Raw genomic sequence first — 18,792 nt, forward strand, 5'->3', positions numbered from 1 at the left:
TACGTGCATATCGGGTGCCTTGGGTTCCAGTCCTGGCTCCGTCCTCCGCTCCAGCTTCCTGCTCATGCAGGAGACAGCGCAGGGTGACTCAAGTACCTGGTTCCCCGCCGTCCGTGTGGGAGACCTGGATGGAGGCTGGAGTTCTGGCTTCAGCCTGACCCAGCCCTGCCTGGTGTGGGCTTCTGGAAGGGAGTGAACCAGCAGGTGGAAGCTCACTCTCTCTCTCTCTCTCTGTCTCCCTCTCCCTCTGCCTTTCAAACAAAGTTAATGGAGAAAGATGTTAGGCCGTGTGGTTGGTTAGCAGAGCACGCTCCCCCATGCGTCCTGAACTTGTCACCCCAGCGCCCTCTCTGGTTTGTCTCCTCACAGCCCCATGATGATCATCACCCAGAAGATCACCAGCCTGGCCTACGAAATCCACGATGGTAAGAGTTTGGAAATGGACCTTCCACCGCCACTGAGAAGCATGCGAGTCCAGCAGGCTTGTGCTTGTGAGGCACTGAGTCCGCGCTGTCGGGAAGGGAGGAGGGAGGTGGGCGGTGCTTAGCTGGGCTCGGGTGAGGGTGTGCTTGTCCCCACTGCAGTGAGGTCAGAGTGCGACAGTGTGATTGTGTCACGTTACCCACGTTAGTGGCGTTTTAACATAGAAAGGAAATGGGCAAAATGAGCCCCTTAGAGCTGGGGAGAGGGAGAGGGAAAGGCAGGTTCACTTGTCTCAAAGTCTCTGCCTGGCATAGCAGGCGCTGTGTGCAGCTCTGCTTCTGTGTAGAGGAGGCCGGGGGTGGAGGATGGGGGCACACGTGGACTCGGCCCCGCCTGCTCCTTCCCACTCCAGGTTTCTCACTTGGAAACAGAAAGTACGATACACTGGGGAGGTTTCTGGTGGATCATAATTTGTACACAGGGTCTCATGGTCCTCACAGCCTGATGCGTGGAGTGAGTGGGACTCTGCAGGCCCTAGCACTGTCGCGAAACCCGCACTGTGGAAGGCTGTCAGAAGTGTGCGTTTATCCTCGGCTGACGCTTCTGCGCCGTGGCCAGGACACGTTACTTGGGGCCTCTGGAAGCACAGTGCAGGCAGGTCCTGGGGCAGGGGTGCCACTGCACCTGTAGGTCTCGAAGCATTCGATGACAGTGTGTCTTCAGCTCAGAGAATCAGTCGTGAGGTGCTAGCCAGGCTCAGCAGTGTTTAGAGAATTCACACCCCCTAGGTTTTCAGAGCGTCTCCTCCTGCAGCTCAGTTCAGTCCAACCTGCAGGACTGTCTGCTGTGCACCTGCCTCGCCCCACAGCACCTGCCGCTCTGTGCCTGAGGACGGAGCAAACCCCACCTAGCCCAGGTCTCCTAGCAGGTCTTACAAAGGGGGCCCTCATGGTGTTGGGGACCCCAAGACCGTGCCCAGTTTGGTGATTCCCGGGGTTCAGCATGTGGTTGGTTGTACTCATGGCTAAATTCATTGCTGTGAGAAGATTCCCGACAGGATCAGACAAGGACAGAGGTGCCTGGCGAGGAGGCCACCAGGAATGCTTGCCCTGTGGAGTCCCAGAAAGTACGCTTGGTTCCCAGCAGCACCAGGGAGGTTGTCCACCAGGCAAGCTCAAGAGACAGCACCTGAGGCTCTCACTGGGGCTGCTCACGTGGGGACACTGCCCAGCACCTGCCAAGAGGCCAGGCTTCCAGGAGGAAAGCAGGGGTTGGCCCACACGAACTGGGTACAGGGGACGTCTTCGTCCATTTAGGGGACTGCTTATGGCCAAGTTCCGGACACCGCCATGGGCCAGCCTTCCAGGCAGACTGTTCTGGGCGACACAGGCTCAGGCCTCGGTGGCCTCTGCTCTGCACGGCCGTTAGGTTCTGGACCCCTGCTGGAAGAAGCAGGCAGACTTGTGCATCTGTAACTGGCCCCTGCCAGCTCAGCTGCGGGCCCAGTAGCACAGTTCCAGAAGCAGGCACTCATTCATCTTGGGAAATCCCTGGCTCGGGTTGGAGACAGCCCATCACCTCACGTGACAGCACCTCCCTGCACTTCTGGTTGTGAGTGGTGCACAGGGGGTTGCCAGGGCGTCCGTGGGTGCCAGAAGCGGTGGTAGTGTGTGTGGCTCTGAGGGTGGCCTGGTAGCTCAGCTTGTGGGAACAGAGCGTGCTTCCTCGCTGGCAGCTTCCTGGGTGTTGCGTCGCAGTGGGAGCCTTCGGCCTGGCTTGGTGCTTGGGGAGTATGAAAAGTGTCCTTGTTCCCATGGTACCCTGGGCTGTGCACTTGTGCGTGGCCTACTTCTAGCTTTGAAAAATGCAGTCTTGTTTTTCATTGATGTTCGATTGTTTTGTTGAAAGTAGCCCAGTTTTGAACTGGGAGGAAAGGCTGGGCTTGTAGGTGCACACGTGCGACACAGATTTGTCCTGTCTCCGCCCCTTGGGTGGAGTGCAGTTCTAGCAGGATTTTAGCCGCGCTGCCCAGCCCGTAGCCCCACCCTACACCAGACCCTGTAAGTGCCGCGTAAGATACCGTGAAAACCTGGTGGATGGCGGAGCCTGAAACCACCAACGCAGCTGCTTCGTGCCGCCTCCGCGTAGAAGGGAGAGGACAGAAAGGATGGAGGTTTGAAGACACAGACACTGACCCTGGTCTCCAAAGACAGCGCTCCTGCTTAGGAAAGGGTGGACATACTGGAGTGTCTGCTTAGTGGGGAGCAAGTCAGACCTGGGAGGGGCGGGTACCCCCTCCTGGACTCAGCTCCTGACGACGGTTACCACTGACCAGTCTTCTCCTTCAGTGCTTTTTTTCTTGGAGACAAAAAGGAAGCATATGCTATTGAAATCTGAAAAATACAGTTAGCACAAAAATGGAGGCGTCCTCCGCGCTCACCCCCCCGCAGCCCACCAGAACCCAACCTGCTTTTTATTAATATTTGAGCTACTGCTTCATCGTCTTATAGCATGTTTTTATTTTTCCATAATTATCAAAAGGAGTATGTAGTTATTTATTGCCCAGTCCCTAATTGGGGGTATAGTTTGTTATTTTTTGCTATTATTTATAAGGCTGTGATTTTTGCCATAAATCTTGAATAATCTTTGGTTATTTACTTGGATTAGAGCCCCTGTGCTACAGGCAGGAAAGATCCTAACAGAATTGCTGTGTTGCTTGGCAGAAAGATGTTGGGGGCTCCCCTTGGGCTTGGTGCCCTGGTTCATCTGTAGGAAGGTGGGGGCTCTGTTTGCTGGTTCTTGACCTGGTTTATCTGCAGGATGGTGGAGGCTCTGTTCACTGGTTGCCAGTGGTTTATCTGTAAGATGTTGAGGGCTCTGTTCACTGGTTGGGGCACTGGTTTATCTGCAGGATGGTGGAGGCTCTGTTCACTGGTCGGGGCACTGGTTTATCTGCAGGATGGTGGAGGCTTGATTCACTGGTAGGGGCACTGGTTTATCTGTAGGATGGTGGGGGCTCCTCTTCATAATTGGTGTATTGTTTTTTTGGATTCCATCTCTGCTGAGCTTAAGTTCTGTGAAAGAAAGGTGCTTGTTTTCCTGTGCTGCCTCCTCCGTACCCAGAACAGTCTTGGGGCATTTTAAAGTGATGCTTCTTTCTTTTCTATCTCTGTTTCACATGTAATACAGAAAACGTGTGTGCTTTACATAGTGGTGATATGCTGTATGAGTGAGAGCCCTTTAAAACTCCTGTGTACTTACACTAGGGGCAAGTGCCATCTTTCTCTTCATACGTGTCTCATACGTAATTAGGTGCTTGTTTCTTGTATTTCTTTGGCTTGTTTTTTCATGGGTTTTGTTTCTGTGGGATTTATTTACTTCAGTGTTTTTAGTTGCTTCTGTTTTGACTCCTTGGGGGATGTTAATTCTTTATCACATTTGCTGCAAATGTCTTCTCGGTGTGTTGTTTGCTTATTGATTTAGTCCCCCTTTGGTCTTTAAATCTATTTAGGGTAAATATTCAAAAGTGGGTGCAGGAAGTAGAGGTGAACCATAGCTGGTATCATCCCGCTTGCAGGGAGACGGTAAATCCATGGGTGAACGTGGTGCTTTGAGTCCGTTTTCAGTCACTGGAGTCACGAAGGAGAAATGAAGTCGGTTTCTAGCCCAAAGTACTGATGTTCCGTCCTTTAACTCGTCCAGGAACAGAAAGGCTGTGATGCCCCTCTGAAGGGGCGCAGGTGACAGATGCGTCATTCAGAGAGTGCTAGGGTGAGGGACGTCATTTCCTCTAGCACGCAGTCACATTGGTGACTTTCCTTCCCCTGTGTCTTTTTAAAAATGTTGTTTGAGAGGCAGAGGACGGGGAGACACACACACAGAGTAAGAGATCTTCCATACGCTGGTCCAGTGTCTGGGGCTGGGCCAGGCTGAAGCCGGAGTCAGGAGCACCATGTGGGTCTCCCACGTTGGGAAGCAGGGACCCAAGTACTTAGACCATCTTCGTACCCCGTTAGCGGGAGTTGGATTGAAGTGGAGCAGCTGGGACGCGCGCCGTTGTGCCCATGCTGCTGCCCCCATGGGGTTTCTAGTGGGCGTGCGGTGGTGCTTCAGGGATGACGTCTGTGCTACCATGAGAAAGAAACATTCTGCTGAACTATGAAGTGGAAAGTAGCCGAAGTGTGCCTGGGAAAATGCCGTTCTTGGGAGAAGTCTTTGTTGATAAAAGTGCCTGTTTTTGTTTCTCAGGGATGTTCCGGAAGGATGAAGAGCTGACGCCGTCACAGAGGGGTTTAGCTGTAAGGTACGTGTGCCGGCAGCATGTGCCGCCGTGGCTCACGCCGTGTCTGCCAGCGACAGCAGCACTTGCGTGGCTAAGACTTCCTGGTCCTTTCAGAGGTGCCTCCTTGTGAAAATCAAGCTGCCCTCCTCCTGTACAGCTCCTACACCAGGTCCCACTGGGCCGGGCGGGGCAGCCCTTCTCGGGCTCGCTTAGCAGAGGGCGTCTGCTAAGACTGGTTAAAGGTTTGTTTTCTTTTATTTATCCACTGTTGCACTCTCCAGATGGCTGCAACAGCTGGGACTGGGCTGGATCAAAGCCAGAGGCCCAGAACTCCATCTGGGTTCTCCCATGCAGGAGACAGGAGCCCAAGTTCTTGGACCATCTTCTGCTGCCTTCCCAGGCACATTAGCAGGCAGCTGGAGTGGAAGCAGAGCAGCTAGAACTTGAACCAGAGCTAAGACAGGGTGACAGCACAGCAAGTAGGGGCTTAACCTACTGCCCCACAGTGCCGGCCCCTATCTGCTAAGTTTGTGTGTCTGTGAGGCTCCAAGTTTCAAAGGCAGGAAGATAGTGTGTCTGCCCTGTAGCAGTTATTGTAGCCCAGCACCTTGATGGCATCAGTACATTTGCAGAGCCCGTGTCTGCCGTGGTGTGAAACAGCAAAGAACCAGTTAGAGTCCGAGACGTCCATCCGGGATATGCTGCTGCTGTGTCGATACCGTGCGCTCTGAGGGCTAATCTAAGAGATGGTTCTGTTTCAGTCTGACATAGCTAAAGACCAAGAACACGTTTTATTAAGACAGAGTTCCTACGGAGTGCATTGTTTCTAAATGTAGAACTAATAGCTGCCGATTGTAGATGGACCCACACCAGCTGTTCCCCTTGCCCGGGCAGCAGGTCTTGGGAATCTGCTGTTTTTCCCATCTGTAAAGTCACTCTATTCCAATATTCTCTGTGGTCAGTATTTGTGTATTGATAAACCTGCACTTGAACATGCGTAACTGACGAGAGGTTGCTGTGACCTGGGTGACCCATGGCCTCGGGCTGCGGGGACCCCTCATCTCTGGACACTCAGCCCTGTTTGCCCTTTTCCCCTTTGCAGCAAATCCCAAACCTGTGAGGTCTCTCTGTGCACCCGTCTCAGCAGTGGGCAGCACCCGGCCCGTCAGGTCTCTCTGTGCACCTGTCTCGGCAGTGGGCAGCACCTGGCCCATCAGGTCTCTCTGTGCACCCGTCTCAGCAGCGGGCAGCACCCTGCCCGTCAGGTCCCTCTGTACACCTGTCTCAGCAGTGGGCAGCACCCGGCCCGTCAGGTCTCTCTGTACACCTGTCTCGGCAGTGGGCAGCACCCAGCCTGTGAGGTCCCTCTGTACACCTGTCTCAGCAGTGGGCAGCACCCGGCCCGTCAGGTCTCTGTATACCTGCCTCGGCAGCGGGCAGCACCCGGCCCGTCAGGTCCCTCTGTACACCTCTCTCAGCAGTGGGCAGCACCCGGCCCGTCAAGTCCCTCTGTGTACCTGTCTTGGCAATGGGCAGCACCCGGCCCGTCAGGTCTCTGTACACCTGTCTCGGCAGTGGGCAACACCTGGCCTGTCAGGTCCCTCTGTGCACCTGTCTCAGCAGCGGGCAGCACCCGGCCCGTCAGGTCTCTATGTGCACCTCTCTCGGCAGTGGGCAGCACCTGGCCCGTCAGGTCCCTCTGTACACCTGTCTCGGCAGCGGGCAGCACCCAGCCTTGCTTACCGTGGTTCAGGTCTGGACCCTGGCACCTTCCTCGCCTGCCCCTCTCCCCGACTCCAGTTCCCTCGCCCACGGTGGCAACAGAACTTTAGTTCTGGAAAATAAAAGCAGCTCTACCTTATTCTGCAACCATGAAATCCACCAAACTGCCTGGAATTGCGACAAAACTTTCTTCCCTAGAGCCACAACTGACTGTTGGCCCTCCAGCTCAGGGCCCCTTCCTCTTCTGCACTGATCCACCTGTTTCACGGTCCACCCTCTCTCCAGCTTTCCCGGGAGCTCCCTCCTGGCTGCACCGTGGCCCTGCCCCACTCTGTAGTCAGCCCTCTGAGACCGCTGTCTGTGTTCCTGCCCTCCCAAGCCCTCCGCGGCCCCTGGACTCAGGCTTCCTGTCCCCACTGTATCTGAAGACCATTCTCTGGAAGTTGGCCTTGAGCGTGGCACGGGCACTGCCAGCTTCGTGGGCGCAGTGCTCAGCCTCTCGGCAGCATGGCCCGCCCATTGGTCTCTCGGCCCTGGAATGCCTTCGTCACCAGCCTTCTGGGACACAGCGTTCCTTTGATTTCCCCCTCCCCGCCCTGGCCTTGGCTCTTTGTCGCCTCTGTTGAGCCCTCTGCCTCTGCCTCACCGCTCTCGTCATCCGCGCGCTCGGCCTGGGGCTCGGGGCTTCCTCCAGGCGATCGCGTGAGGTGCCCTGGCTTTAATACCATCCGCAGCTTTGAAGTCTCCTGAACGCATGCCCCGCTGCAGCCCTCTCGGGAGCCCTAGCCGCCCGTGTCCGTCTGCCACCTCAGAAGAGGCTCCTGGTTTCCATCCCCCTCCGTCGTGTGTCCCCCACCTGGTTGGTGGCAGCACATCTGTCACCAGGGCTCACTGGGCAAGCAGGCGGCCTCCCGTCTTCTTACTGCAGACTCACCCCACCACCAAGTCCAGTCAGCCCTTCCTGAAGACTTGCCTCTGCTCTGCCTGCTGCTCACCAATCTCCCTCACAGGACCCGGCCCACACCCTCCTTCTGTCCTGGGTCTGTCGCTTTTCTGACAGGTCTCCCTGCCCTCTGCTCCCCTGGCAGCCAAGGTGTGTGCTCAGGTTTTAGTATTCCCCTCCCTTGGGGGTGGGGTTGAAGCTCAGGGTTAAGCTGCCACCTGCGGTGCTGACATCCTGTGTAATTGCTGGTTTCAGAGTCCCGGCTGCTCTGCTTCCAGTCCAGCTCCCTGCTAGTGCGCCTGGGAAAGCAGTGGAAGATGGCCCAAGTGCTGCGCCCCTGCTACCTGTGTGGGAAACCTGGTTGGAGTTCTGGCTCCTGGCTTAGGTGTGGCCTAGTCCTGGCTATTGCGACTTGCTGGGAGTGAACCAGCAAGTGGAAGACTGATCGCTCTCTATTCTCTCTCTTTCAAGTCTCTCAACTCTGCGTTTCAAATAAATAAATATTTTAAAAAAGAAAAAAACAGCAGGGCCAGTGCTGTGTTGTGAGGTTAAGCCTCTTCCAGCTGTGCAGGCATCCCATATCAGGGCTGGTTCGAGTCCCTGCTGCCCCTCTTCTGTAAGCTCTCTGCTGTGGCCCAGGAAGGCAGTAGAAGATGGCCCAAGTGCTTGTGCCCCTGCGCCCACGTGGGAGACCCAGAGGAAACTCCTGGCTCCTGGCTTCGGATTGGCCCAGTTCTGACCGTTGCGGCCATTTGGGGGAGTGGACCAGCAGATGGAAGACCTCTCTCTCTGTCTGTAACTCTGCCTCTCAGCCTCCCTTGGCTCCCTATGTAATTTAAAATAAAATTGCGAGCTTTTGCCTGCAGCTCATGAGCCCAGCAAGCGCCTGGGCCACTACACTCTCAGCTGTTCAGGACCGCCCAGCCCCCGCCATCAAAACCCCTCCCTGCCGTCACTTCTGGCCCTGCCCCTCCGTGTTTTCCCTCGTAGTTGGTGTTATCGCTGGACAGTCTGTAATGCAGTGGTCTCACTTGTCCCTCTTGCTGCTCCCCACAGCTGAGGTCTCTGTACACAGGATCTCGGTCTGGTTTATCGTCACTTTCCCTGTCACCTAAGTGGTGGCTGCCCGCTGTGGGCTGGCCTGTCCTGAGGAAGCATTCGTTGGATGGTGTTGGGGGGTGGTGCCACCCTCGTCTGGGGGTGGAGGCTGGGGATGCCCCCAAATGCCCTGCACCGCAGAGGACAGTCCCCCTACAACAAAGGAGTGTTGACCCCAGTTGTCAGAGATTTTGAGATTAGGAGCTCTATCCGAAGACAGAGCATCGTCGATATCAAATAAATATTGGTAGTGTCTCTCTCTCTCTATCTAACTCTGTCAACAACAATAAATAAATACATAAATAAATAAATACATAAATAAATATTGGTAGAATGAAGGAACGAACCTGTCACTTACTATCGTAGATCGAATCTCATAGGTAGACTTAAGTTCTCATTTCAGTAGTGAATGTGACAGTTATCTACTTTGGTACCTAAAATGGTGGGCTTGGCCAGAACTTACTCCAGGAGATTCATGGTTCAGAATTATCTCCTGTAGTTCACTGCTCGGGAGGCTGAGCGGCCTCTGAGCGCCTGGTGCTGTGTTCAGTCTGGAGCCGGGGGCGCCCTCTGTAACCACGGCCGCAGGTGCTCACGCTGGGCTTCCCCACTGAGGGCGTCCTGCCTCCACGCTGCTGCAGGGAAACACGCAGAAGTCACCCAGACACTTGTTCTTTCAGCTTTATTTATTTCATCTGAAAGGCAGAGTTGTGGGGGAGGGAGTGTCTTCAATTTTACTTGAGAGAGATCTTCCATCAGCTGGGTTCACTCCCTAAATGCCCACAACAGCTTGGGCTGGGCCAGGCTAAAGCCAGGCGCCAGGAGCTGCATCCAGATCCTTCCTGTCGGTGGCAGGGGCCTGAGTACCTGGGCCGTCTTCTGCTGCCTCCCAGGGTGTGGTTAGTAGGACGCTGGACCGGAAGCAGAGGAGCCAGGACTCAGCCCAAGCACTCCGATGCAGATGCGGGCGTCCAGCTAGTGGCTGAAACGCTGTGGCAGAGCTCTTGTGTGAGCCAGGGTTGGCTAGCAAGAAACTGAACTTGCTGCCCGATCACATCCACCTTTGGCTGCCAGCTTCGTGGTGAGAAGCCTAGTAGAGATCTGATTTGCTCGTAAGCATCTTCCTAGAAACTGTCTTACTAAAAGCACGCTGAGCATTGCTGTGTCCCGGGCTTTTCAGTTCTCACTGTGTGCGTACAAATGAAAACTCGAGCTTGTTTTGTGTTGGAAGCGGTCAGAGAAGCGAGGCGGGCGGTGCGTATTCCAGTCCCGCTCCCGAAGGCTTCTGTTGGTCTCACGAGCCGCGTGTCGTCTTGTTGCAGGCGCATGCCGAGCCTGCTGGAGTATCTGAGTTACAACTGTAACTTCATGGGGATCCTGGCAGGCCCGCTCTGCTCTTACAAGGACTACATCACCTTCATTGAAGGCAGATCCTACCAGATGGCACAGTCTGGAGAAGACGGCAAAGAAGAAGCGCAGTGTGAGAGGACAGAGCCGTCCCCGAACGTAAGATCCGAGGCTTCTCTGCCTTTGTAGCGCGTCGTAGTTTAAAGAGAGTAAGACTTTCACCTGTCTGTGTCCTGAAGAACCCGTTTCAGGGAAATGGGTCTTCACACAGCCCCTGGCTGCAGAATCGGGAACGCGGACGCTGGCTCCTTCCTGGGGCAGCGCCTGGTGGCTGTGGAGCCTCGCAGCCGGGCGCTCGTGCAGGCTGAGCGGCTGCGTCTCCAGGCCCGTCTACATCTGGTCTGGCCCTCCGCCACACTGAAACACTGAGTTCTCCGCTTCCTAACCGCCACCCATTGAAATCTTACTCCTCTTTAAAGGCCGGCTTCCAGTTCCACCCTTCCCACAGAGCTGGGTCTGACCGCTGTGAAGGAGCGTAGCCACGCCCACTCTGATGGCACCTGTGGTCGGCGCTTCCCCTCCCCCTGCTCTGCACCGTCCCTGCAGTCCTGGGAGCAGCAGCCACTGTTCTCCCCATCTCACAGAGGAGGAAACGGCCTCAGAGCCCAGGGTCGGGTGGGAGAGCTCAGACTCCCAGGGACTCCTGGGAACCACTGGGCTGCTGGGGGATGCTGCTTCATGGACGGGGCCTCCCTCCCTGCTGGCTGCACCTGGCAGAACTGTCGCCGGTCGGAAAGTCTGAGAGGAAGGCGGGCGCGGGGAGCGCAGGGGCCGGTCTTTCTCGCGCGGTGCTGTCCTTCCCGCTGCTCGTGGCTTGCTGGAGAACTGCCCGTTAACCCAGGCTCACTCTGGCACTGGGAGTTGGTAGCTCCTCCTTTGGCTCCTTTGCAGCCCCAGGCTGACCCTTAACCTGCAGAGGCCTCAGAGCGGAGGGAGGGCGTCAGGGTGATGTCAGGCCGCCCTCTGCAGCCATGGGCTCCACCCCACAGCCAGCCCACCGTGGCCAAAAGTATCCGGGGGAAAAGCGATTGCTACTGTACCTTAAAAAAGTGGAGGCTTTTTTTCCTTTTTATTACCTAAAAAATATAGTATAAATAGCTGATGAGCTAGCCCCTGCATTGTATTAGGCATTAAGTCTCCTGTGGGTGACGGGGCGGTCACTGCACAGCCAGCACCTTAGAAGTTTGGTTTTTGGGCCGGCGCCGTGGCTCACTTTGTTAATCCCCTACCTGTGGCGCCTGTATCCCATATGGGGGCCGGGTTCTAGTCCTGGTTGCTCCTCTTCCAGTCTAGCTCTCTGCTGTGGCCGGGAGGGTAGTGGAGGATGGCCCAAGTGCTTGGGCCCTGCACCCGCATGGGAGACCAGGAGGAAGCACCTGGCTCCTGGCTTCGGATCAGCGCAGCGCTGGCCGTAGTGGCCATTGGGGGCGGGGGGTGAACCAACAGAAGGAAGACCTTTCTCTCTGTCTCGCTCAATGTCTATAACTCTACCTGTCAAATAAAAAAAATAGAAGTTTGATCTTGAATACAACAAAGAATAAAAGATGCTAGACTCCAGGTGGTTAATCTTTGCGGGTCCCTCCCTGGAGGGAGACTCTTAACCCCTTCCCTGTGTCAGGGAGGTATACAGATCAAACAGTTTTGTGAAGCATTTCAAAAATACAAACTTCTTGAAATGTAATAGTAAGTCGAAGCCAAGAAGGAATAATTGCAGCCTATATATTCTGTCACCTCACTCTGAATTTTTGTGAGATTCACTCACTAAATGTCACTCTTGGTCTATAGACATTGTAAATCAGAGGTTACTGATGATTGTTAACAACAGCTCTTAGCGTCTCATTCCAGCATTTTAACGGTGTTCTACTTAAATTCCACCTGCCTAGAGTTTACAAGGGAACGAGACGGGCGTTTATAAAGCCCTCGGCTGGCACTGGAAGCCCTGTGTGCACCAGTGCAGTGGGTGGAGGGCAGAGAGTGAGGCTGCCCGCTGCTCTTCTGCGCAGCCCTCGTGGCTGGCTGTCCACCTTACTGAAGATGGAGGTCTGGCTCTGAGACAGGCCCAACAGCGGGGCTCCAGCAGAGGGCAGGTGCGTCTTCCCTCTCGTCAGGGCTCGTGGAAGCAGTGCCTGACTTCCGTGGCTGCCCCACGGTGCCGCAGGTGCCCGCTCCGGCTTCCCCGCATGTTGCACAGAACGTGATGACAGAGCTGCACTCCCTACCAGGGAGGCTGGGGCACGGCGTCTTCAGCCAGACTTCCCTGTGCCAGGAAGGAATTTTTCTGCCAGGCCGGAAGGAGTGAGCTCTTGGGCGATACCTGTCTCCCACATCTGTCGTGTTTTCTCTGGGGCCGTTTGGTTTTTGAGTGAAGGAGCCTTCGGTCTTCTCCCTGGGCTGTGCAACTCGGCTGCAGGTTCTCTGCAGCTGTGCAGGGGCTCGGATCCAGACCTCCCCGATTGTCCACATTTTAACCCCCAGCCCTGCTGCGGACCCGTGTCCCCGAGCCTGGATCTTCTCCACTTCAGTGTCGTCTCTGGCCTTCTGCGAGAGTGGGAGACAGATGTTCTCCTCGGGGGGGGGGGGGGGCTGCAATCATCCAGCCAGGTAGCTCCATGTGTATCTAGTGAGGTATTCTTCGATATTTCTGTGTGTGTTAATGTGTACTTGCATATGAGAAAAAGGAGTTACACACACGTGTATTACGTTTACACGCCTGCTTAGCCGTATGTGTTTTGTCATGTATGTGTGTATTCATGTGCATGTGTACACACACATCCGCCTTGCTCAGCAGAGAGGTTACGGGTGCCTGGTTGTGTCTGCCTTTGCACTACCCCTTCTCTCCCTTTTAGGCCCCTCCCTCTTCCCCCTCGCCTTCCAAGATACCTGATACCTGCCCTGGCTGATCCCGGTTAGAGATTCTGTTGGCATGTGTACCTCCTGGTATTTGAGATCACATGTGTGCTACTTCAATTTTCTTTTTTTAAACTGAGACCTAGATCCTTTGCCTGTAGTCCAGTGATCTACTTCTTTTTAGATTAATGCATGAGACTGTTTATCCAAACGTCTGGGGGCGGGTGAAAGGGAGGTGAGCCGCTGCAGCCAGGGAGGCCTGAGCACTCAGCCCCGCGCGGCGGCAGCAGCAGCCAGGAACCATGATCGTGTGAGCAGCCCAGCGTGCACCTTGACTCACCTTTGAGCCGTCCTTTTGGCACGGTTACATGGAACGCTGAAACGTGACTGCTGGTGTACAAGCTGTGAGCGGATTTGAGTGTCACCTGGCTTCTACACGGGGCGCTCCGATGCAGGCACTCCGTTGCGTCCTTCGTTAGTTCCAGCCTTTGATTGTTTCTTTCCTTTCGTGGCCTGTGTGACCTCTTCCAGCAACGCCAGAGCAGCCGAGTCGAGCTGCAGAGCGAGCCCTGCAAGGTGGTCTTTCAGCCCCGGCTCGGTGTGGCCAAACCAGGCCTCCCCTTCCCGCCAGAGCCTCTGGTGCAGATCTTCAGTCTTCTCCGAGGATAGCTCTTTCGGCTTTATCGTTCTTGAACCGAGTTGTGTTCAAGAACTTTCATATTTTTCTCTCTGTCTCTCTCTCACTGTCTAACTCTGCCTGTCCCCCCCCCCCCCAAAAAAAAAGAGAACTTTCATTTATTTATTTATTTTTCTGAAAAGTTCTGAAACCACTGGAGGTTGTGGTCTGAGGTGAGCCTGCCTGCGAGGCTGCGGCGCCGATGGGGTTGGAAGTGTGTATGGGATGAGGCCGTGAGGACTCTGAATGCCAAGCGCGGTGCAGCTTGGTCCTGAGCAGCAGAGCTGGGCTGATGTGCGTGCAGGGGCGTCGCCTGGTGGGGCGTGAGGGAAGGATTGAAAGGATGAAGTTGCCAAGCCGTGCCTCTGCCCTGCCAGGTCGCGGTCGTGCAGAAGCTTGTGGTCTGCGGGCTCTCCCTGCTGTTCCACCTGACTGTCTCCTCATCCTTGCCGGTGCAGTACAACATTGATGAGCATTTCCAGGCGGCGGCGGCGTGGCCGGCCAAGGTTGCCTACCTGTATGTCTCGCTTCTGGCTGCCAGACCCAAGTATTATTTTGCATGGACGTTAGGTAAGTAAGATGTCAACACATTTTGCTGTTTCTCTACTTGAGTGTATATGTGTTTTGTTTGTTTGTTTAAAAAAATCTATTTATTTTTAAAGAGTTACAGAGAGGGAGAGACGGGGAGAGGCAGAAAGATCCATCCTCGATCCACTGGTTGCCTCCCCAGATGACTGCAGCCGCCGGGGCTGGGCCAGGCGGAAGCCAGGAGCCGGAGCTTCCTCCGGGTCTCCCCCATGGGTGCAGGGGCCCAAGCACTTGGGCCATCCTCCACTGCTTTCCCAAGTATGTTAGCAGGGAACTGGATCAGAAGTAGGGCAACCGAGACTCGAACCAGCACCCATGTGGGATGCTGCCAGCACTGGCTACGGCTTTTACCTACTATACCACAACACCAGCCCCCGAAGTGTCTAAGTAGCCACAAGAGTGCCCTCTTGAGGATGTGTCATGAAGGACCAGTTAGAAAAATTGTGGTCATCCCTGTGGTAGAAACGAACCTTACAGCTCACGGAAGTCTGTCTTCAGAATTGGATCAGGGCCCATTTTATGTAAGACAGAAATCAGTGGATCAGCGAGAAGACGACAGGTATTTATTGGAAGGCGGCAGTGTGCTGGTTTCTGTACCAGCAAGACCAGACAGCCTGCTGAAGCACACGTGTGGCTTAGAGTGGCTGCACTACACTGCCGATCCCACCGCTGTGAGGTCTGTGACGCAGGCTGCAGGCTGCTGTATGAGCGGAGTGAGCAGGGTGAGGCCTGTGCGTTCCGGGGAGCTCATCGCTCTGCCTGCCTGCGGAGGAGCGAGCACTGGAGAACAGGTAGCGTTCATTGTGCATTTGAGACTGAATGCGATTGTAGCGCATGCGAAATGCTGGTTTTACATTCAGGAACAAGGAGCTGTGGAGACGCAGCCTTCTCCACGTGTGTAGTGGGGGCCGGGCAGGAGGGGAGGCGACTCCCCTGCCAGAGGCCTTGAGCAGGTGCTGGCCTGATGCTGGCCACGGCCGGGGGCTGAGGTGGAGAGACGCTCTCCAGGATGCTTTGTCGCACCCTCTAGTGTGCACGTCCTGTCTTCCTCAGTTGTGTCCTGTTGGTGGTGTCCAGTTGTGGTACTCTGAGAGGAAGCACATCAGCAGAGCGCGGCCAGCTCAGCCGCAGGCCTGCTCTGTTGTTGTTGCCTGTGTTTTGATCATAATGAACCAGAACCCGTGTGGTCGGTCTTCAGAGGCGGCATCATTACCTGGTTGTTTAATGGCCAGCATTAAGTAACACAGTGTCACTTTGTGTGGATTTTAAACTGTTCGAGGATGGAAATTTTTTGTTCTAGCCAAATGTAAACATCAGTAACAGACTTTGAAGAAATTTGTATACCTGCTATATTGCTTAAAATCTGACTTTAAATTGAGACTGAAAATTTACCCACCAACCTGTCATTTTTAGGATCTGGTAAGAAATGCGACCTAACTGCTCGGCCACTAGGTATAGATTGTAAGAGCTGTCTACACTCTGGGATTGGATTCTACTTGTCATTGTTGAAGATCTATTAGAGGGGGCCGGCGCCGCAGCTCACTAGGCTAATCCTCTGCCTTGCGGCGCCGGCACACCGGGGTCTAATCCCGGTCGGGATGCCAGATTCTGTCCCAGTTGCCCCTCTTCCAGGCCAGCTCTCTGCTGTGGCCCGGGAGTGCAGTGGAGGATGACCCAGGTCCTTGGGCCCTGCACCCGCATGGGAGACCAGGAGAAGCATCTGGCTCCTGGCTTCGGATCAGCGCAGTGCGCCGGCCGCAGCGGCCATTAGAGGGTGAACCAACAGCAAAGGAAGATCTTTCTCTCTGTCTCTCTCTCTCTCTCCCTCCCTCCCTCACTGTCCACTCTGCCTGTCAAAAAAAAAAGAAAAGAAAAGAAAATCTATTAGAGGGGGCCGGCGCCATGGTACACTTGGTTAATCCTCCACCTGCGGCGCCGGCATCCCATATGGGCACTGGGTTCTAGTCCCGGTTGCTCCTCTTCCAGTCCAGCTCTCTGCTGTGGCCCAGGAGGGCAGTGGAGGATGGCCCAGGTGCTTGGGCCCCTGCACCCTCTTGAGAGACCAGGAGGAAGCACCTGGCTCCTGGCTTCGGATCGGTGCAGCGCCAGCCGTAGCGACCATGTGGGGAGTGAACCAACTGAAGGAAGACCTTTTTCTCTGTCTCTCTCACTGTCTATAACTCTGCCTGTCAAATAAATTAAAAATCTATTACAGAACGAGGTCATTGACTTCATAAAGCTTTTCAGAACAAGCACAAGGTATTTGTAAGTATATAGACATTCCGCATTAATTACTTGGTATTTAGGAAGCTAAAAATTATTCTGAGGGAACTCTGATCCCCACCCTCAGTATTTGATTGGAAAAGCCGGGAAGAAGTGAGCTAATTCCTTTTCCCTGATTCCTCCCTAAGGAAGTGTAAATGTATTAGGTTATCAAGGGAGCGGTTTGCAACCGAATGCATTTAAAGAATTCTTGGCCGTGGCGTTGTGAGTCAGTCAGTGTGGTATGTGCATAGCGAGTGTGCTGACCCAGCGCACGCAGTGGGCGAGGGCCTCCTAGCAGTTAAGGCCTGAGCTCTGTGTCAGATTTTACAGCAGCAAAGAAGTGAGGGAAAGACTTCAGCAGCTCCACACACTCCCCAGGGTCGGCTTGTTGAAAAATGTTATTTAAAGCGACAGAGCTCCAATCTGCCGGTTCACCTCCCCTTCCCCCAAATGCCCACAGCAGCTGGAGTTGGACCAGGCTAAAGCCAGGCAGCCTGCACTTACTCCTGGGCCTCCAGGATCGGTGGTGGGTCCCATGTACTTGATCCATCACCTGCGCCCTCCCTGGATACACGTTAGCAGGAAGCTGGGATGGGGCGTGGAGCAGGGGCTGAGCGCCAGGCACTGCGGTGTGGGGTGGAGGGGTCCAGGCCACGGCTCAGCTCACTGCGCCAGATGCCCACCCTGCCTCTTCCTAGGCTGTCTACTGCATTGTCCAGTCGCGGTCTCTGAAGGTCCAAGAATGTTTAAGGAATCCAGTTGTTGAGACAGAAACCTCCCTTGCAGCTCATTGAGCAGCTGTTCAGCCAAGGTGGCTCGTCAGGCACTGTGGTAAAGGTCAGGAGCACGTTCTGGACAGAGCGGATTCAGGTGAACCAAGGCAGAAGAGTGAGGGTGGAAGGACTGCCTCACCTCTAGATTCCTCTCCCAGTAAAGGACAAGTACGAGACTGAGGAGAACACAGGAGCCGGGGCAGAGCTCCCGCACGCCTCCTCTCCAGCCAGCTCGGCGCACTCTGCCGTGTGCTGCCGGTGCACGCCTGGCCCGCCAGGTGCTTCTGGCGTGTGTCTTCACCTGCAGCCCCAGGGCCTCAGTGGCTTCTCCCTGCACCTGCCCTCACGTCCTGCTCCCCATCTGGGTCTCCTTGGTGGGGTTGGTGTTTCTGACCAGCAGGTGGTAACACCCCTTTTGGGGAGTACTGTGGATTGGTACAGAGATGCTCAGTGCTTTCTGTTCGTTTTGTTTACAGCGGATGCTATTAATAACGCTGCCGGCTTTGGTTTCAGAGGATATGACAGAAACGGAGCCGCGCGCTGGGACTTGATCTCCAACTTGAGAATTCAGCAGATAGAGGTTAGTAAGTGCAGGTGTCTCTCACCTTGTGACATTTAGAGCACCGTAGTGTGCCTCTCCGGGTGGCGGTGTGTTCCCCAGGAGTGGCATTGAAGAGCTTTAATAAACAGACTCATTCATTCTCTCCTGCAGCCGGTAGTTACTGGTCATCAGCCAGGGGGCCCAGCACCGTCTGCACCTCATGGAGCTTTCGTCCAGTCGGGGGGATAGAGAACTGAGAAACAGGTTCCATCAGAGAAGTTTAGGGCACGTGGGCGTCACAAGATAGGGACCCCCGGGATGAGGTGTCTGGGGGAGGGAGCCTGAGGAGAGTTAACGTCTTGAGTCCCAAATGGCGCGAGGAGGGGGCCAGGCATTCCAGCGGCGCCGCGTGCAAAGTGAGGCGGCCTGTGGCGTGTGTGGTCCCTGGTGTGGAGAGGGCTGGGAGCTGAGGCTGGAGAAGGAGCGGCAGGCCAGGCACGGCCTTCGCGAGCAGGAGGAGTGTGATGGAGCGCTGTGGGTGTGCATGTCCTCACGTAAATTTGCTTTCCAAGAGCCGCTGTGAGTAACAGAGCAGAGACCTGGGCTCCCCACCGAGACACCAGTGCCGCAGAGAGCCGAGAGCCTCAGCAGACCTGGGGACAGACTAGAATCCGCACGGAGACTAGGCCATTCGGCACGCCCGGTGTCCGTCATTCATTTATTTATCCACTCAGAGGCAGAATGAACAGGCACCCGGGCTCCTGCACAGCTCTGTGGTTTTTTTAAACTTGTACTGATTGATTGATTGATTTTTATTTGAAAGGTAGAAGGGGGGAGAGAGAGAGATCAATCGTCATCTTCTGTTTAATTTCCCAAATGCCTGCAACAGCCAGAGCCGGGCCTGGCCAGAGCCAGGAACGAGAGCTGAGTCTAGGTCTCCTGTGCAGGAACCCAGGCACTCGGCCATCACTTGCTGCCACCCAGGATACACATCAGCAGGAAGCTGGACTGGAAGTGGGGCAGGACTCACCCCAGCACTGATACGGGAAGTGAGTCTCCCACGTGGCAGCTTCAGCCACTGTGTGACAGTGCTTGCCCCAGATGTTGCTGTAAGCAGCAGGCTTCTGGTGATCGCATTCTTTTTCTTTAGGGAGAGAAAGAGAGACAGAGGTCTTCATACACTGGTTCCCTCCCCAGATGGCCACAATGGTCAGGGTTAGGCCAAGC

At 55.1% G+C, this 18,792-nt stretch overlaps 1 protein-coding gene across 17 annotated transcripts in view; it reads left to right on the plus strand.

The window, feature by feature from the left end:
- The window catches only part of MBOAT2 (membrane bound glycerophospholipid O-acyltransferase 2), a 123,594-nt gene that overhangs the window by 92,432 nt on the left and 12,370 nt on the right, over positions 1-18,792 (plus strand). For 16 of the 17 annotated variants that reach the window (XR_016230648.1, XR_016230649.1, XR_016230650.1 and 13 more), the window contains 5 exons: positions 370-425; positions 4,672-4,726; positions 9,791-9,974; positions 13,776-13,968; positions 17,501-17,604. Coding sequence is in view for 11 of the 17 variants with exons in the window: in XM_051833321.3 (XP_051689281.3) it covers positions 370-425; positions 4,672-4,726; positions 9,791-9,974; positions 13,776-13,968; positions 17,501-17,604 (592 nt within the window). In the remaining 6 variants the exon portion in view is untranslated. Of the gene's footprint in view, positions 1-369; positions 426-4,671; positions 4,727-7,625; positions 8,780-9,790; positions 9,975-13,775; positions 13,969-17,500; positions 17,605-18,792 lie in introns of those variants that run through there. The other variant, XM_089327852.1, reaches the window with a different exon arrangement.

Source organism: Oryctolagus cuniculus, chromosome 2 (assembly GCF_051225735.1).
Source record: "Oryctolagus cuniculus isolate XC-2025 breed Fujian yellow rabbit chromosome 2, ASM5122573v1, whole genome shotgun sequence".
NCBI classification, from domain to species: domain Eukaryota; kingdom Metazoa; phylum Chordata; class Mammalia; order Lagomorpha; family Leporidae; genus Oryctolagus; species Oryctolagus cuniculus.